Raw genomic sequence first — 3,187 nt, 5'->3', positions numbered from 1 at the left:
TGCCCGTGGAGGTGGCCTACCAGCGCGGCTACTTCGATGAGGACATGAACCGCATGCTGGCGGACCCCAGCGACGACACCAAGGGGTTCTTCGACCCCAACACGCACGAGAACCTCACCTACCTGCAGCTGCTGGAGCGCTGCGTGCGGGACCCCGACACAGGGCTGTACATGCTGCAGATCATCAAGAAAGGAGAAACCTACGTGTACATTGACGAGGCCACCAGGAACCTTCTGGGATCAAAAACCACCAAGATGCACGTGGGGAGGTTTGCGGGACAGACGGTCTCCCTTTGGGACATGCTGTCTTCCCAATACTTCACGGAGGAAAGGCAGCGAGCACTCATCCAGGAATACAAAGCCAAAAAGCTATCCCTGCAGAGACTGTTGGAGGTCATCACCATGACGGTTGAAGAAACCGAGAAGCAAAACCAAGCCATCCAGGTGACAGGCCCCCAGGGACCAGTGTCGGCCGCGGAGCTGTTCAACTCGGGAGTCATTGATAAGGGAACACTGGACGCTCTTCATATGGACAGGGGCGGCGAGCAGGGCCTCCATGAGCTGGCGCACGTGAAGAGCTTCCTTGAGGGCCACGGCTGCATCGCGGGGGTGACCGTGCCATCCACCCAGGAGGTCATGGGCATCTACGAGGCCAGCAGGAAGGAGCTGGTCCCCATGGGGATCGCAGTCCAGCTGCTGGAGGCGCAGGCAGCCACAGGCTTCATGCTGGACCCTCGCAATCACCAGAGGCTCTCCGTGGACAAGGCCGTGTCGGCCGGTCTAGTGGGCTCAGAGTTACGGGAAAAACTCTTGAGTGCAGAGAAGGCAGCCAAAGGACACACCGACCCGGCCACAGGTGCCCAGATCTCGCTGTTCCAGGCCATGGAGCAGAAGCTAGTCCTGCGGGAAGATGCACTGAGGCTGCTGGAGGTGCAGGTGGCCACAGGCGGTGTAATCGACCCCCTGCACCGCCACCGCGTACCCCTGGACATGGCCTACCGGCGTGGCCTCCTGAACCAGGACACTTATCTGCTAGTGTCAGATCAGAAGCTCATGAAGAAGCGGTTTGTGGACCCCAACACTCGGGACAGCGTCACGTATCAGGACCTGCAGGCGCAGTGCCAGGTGGAGAAGGCGACAGGCTGGGCCCTGCTGCCAGTGGCCCAGGACACACAGGACTGCGGGTATATCGATGAGGCCACGAGGCAGGCACTCGAGGCTGAGTGGGTGGACATCACGGTGGGACGGTACTGTAGCCAGCGATGGTCAGTGTGGAAACTGCTGAACTCGGAGTACATAACGGAGGAAAAGAAGCAAGAGCTGGTGGCAAAATACAAAAAGGACACGGCACACGCTCTGGAGAGGGTGGTGAAGGTGACACTGGAGCTCATCGCAGACAAGGAGAGGAGCACGGAGCAGCTGTGGTTCCAGGGGATCCGAAGGCAGGTCACAGCCTCCGAGCTCTTCAAGTCAAACATCATCACCAAGAACATGCTGGAGGCGCTGGAGAAAGGCCAGAGCTCAGTGGAGAACATCCGAGAACATGAAACGGTCAAGCGCTACCTGGAGGGCACCAGCTGCATCGCCGGCGTGCTGGGGCCCTGCAGGGACGCGCCTGACCGCCAGGAGACCATGAGCATCTACCAGGCCATGCAGAAGGGCGTGCTGCGGCCCGGCACCGCCCTGGTGCTGCTGGAGGCCCAGGCCGCCACCGGCTTCGTCATCGACCCGGTGGGCAACAGGCGGCTGTCGGTGGAGGAGGCCGTGGCCGAGGGCGTGGTGGGCGGCGAGTTGCGTGAGAAGCTGCTGTCGGCCGAGCGCGCCGTCACCGGCTACACCGACCCCTACACGGGCGAGCAGATCTCCCTCTTCCAGGCCCTGCAGAAGGACCTCATCGTGCGGGACCACGGCGTGCGCCTGCTGGAGGCCCAGATCGCCACGGGCGGCATCATCGACCCCGTGCACAGCCACCGCTTGCCCGTGGAGGTGGCCTACCAGCGCGGCTACTTCGACGAGGACATGAACCGCGTGCTGGCGGACCCCGGCGATGACACCAAGGGCTTCTTCGACCCCAACACGCACGAGAACCTCACCTACCTGCAGCTGCTGGGGCGCTGCGTGCGGGACCCCGACACCGGGCTCTACATGCTGCAGCTGGCGGGCCCGGGCGCCACCGTGCACCAGCTGGGGGAGGAGCTGCGCGCGGCGCTGCACAAGGCCCGCGTGACCCCGTGCTCAGGTGCCCTGCGGGGACAGAGCGTGTCCGTGTGGGAGCTGCTCTTCCGCCGCGAGGTCTCCGAAAGCCAGCGGCAGGACCTGCTGGGCAGGTACCTGGCAGGCACGCTGACGGTGCAGGAGGTGGGCGCCGCCCTGACGGCGCTGCTGGACGGGGCCTCCCAGAAGGACCCTCGGGGGGCCCTGCGTGCTGCCACAATGGAGGTGCGGGTGGGCCGCCTGCAGGGCCCGGCCCTGCCCGTCTGGGACGTGCTGACATCCAGCTACGTGAGTGTCGACACCCGCGAGGAGCTGCTGGCCCAGTTTGGCTCGGGTTCGCTGGCCCTACCCGGGCTGACGCGAAGGCTAACCACCATCATCGAGGAAGCCGAAGGGTGCCCCGGGGAGCAAAAAACTGGTCACCACCGGGAAGCAACGGCTGGCACGGGGCCCTCCCACACCAAAGATGAGACCGAGCCCAAAGGCGACACCAACACCGAAGCAGTCGATGACGCCCAGGCGGCCCGGCGCCGCCAGGAGCAGGCCCTGCGTGCGGCCACCATGCAGCTGCACGTCGGGCAGTTCCAGGGAGAGACGCCGTCTGCCTGGGACGTCCTCTGGTCCTCCTACCTGAGTGAGACCCGCCGGGAGGAGCTGCTGGCCCAGCACGCGGCCGGCACCCTGGCCTTGCCCGCTCTTGTGGCCATCCTCACCCAGGTGGTGGAGGAGACGGAGGAACGGCTGAGTCGGGTGTCCTTCCGCGGCCTGCGTCGCCAGGTGTCTGCCTCCGAGCTGCGCAGGGCCAAGATCCTGGACACCGAGACCCTGCGGGACCTGGCCCAGGGCACCAAGACCCTGCAGGAGGTCACAGAGATGGACACGGTCAAGCGCTACCTGGAGGGCACCAGCTGCATCGCCGGCGTGCTGGGGCCCTGCAGGGACGCGCCTGACCGCCAGGAGACCATGAGCATCTA

General features: G+C 64.9%; 1 protein-coding gene across 1 annotated transcript in view; it reads left to right on the top strand.

Annotated features, from left to right (window-relative positions):
* Window positions 1–3,187, top strand: part of EPPK1 (epiplakin 1) — a 9,051-nt gene that overhangs the window by 5,291 nt on the left and 573 nt on the right. The window contains exon 3 of the mRNA XM_023741616.1: window positions 1–3,180. This exon is cut by the window's left edge and continues 83 nt beyond it. Within this exon, the coding sequence (XP_023597384.1) occupies window positions 1–3,180 (3,180 nt within the window). The remainder of the gene's footprint in view (window positions 3,181–3,187) is intronic.

The sequence above is a fragment of the Trichechus manatus genome, unplaced genomic scaffold, assembly GCF_000243295.1.
Source record: "Trichechus manatus latirostris isolate Lorelei unplaced genomic scaffold, TriManLat1.0 scaffold00185, whole genome shotgun sequence".
Lineage (NCBI taxonomy): Eukaryota > Metazoa > Chordata > Mammalia > Sirenia > Trichechidae > Trichechus > Trichechus manatus.
Note: the sequence above shows the minus strand (reverse complement) of the source record. Positions and strands in the feature narration are given on the sequence as shown.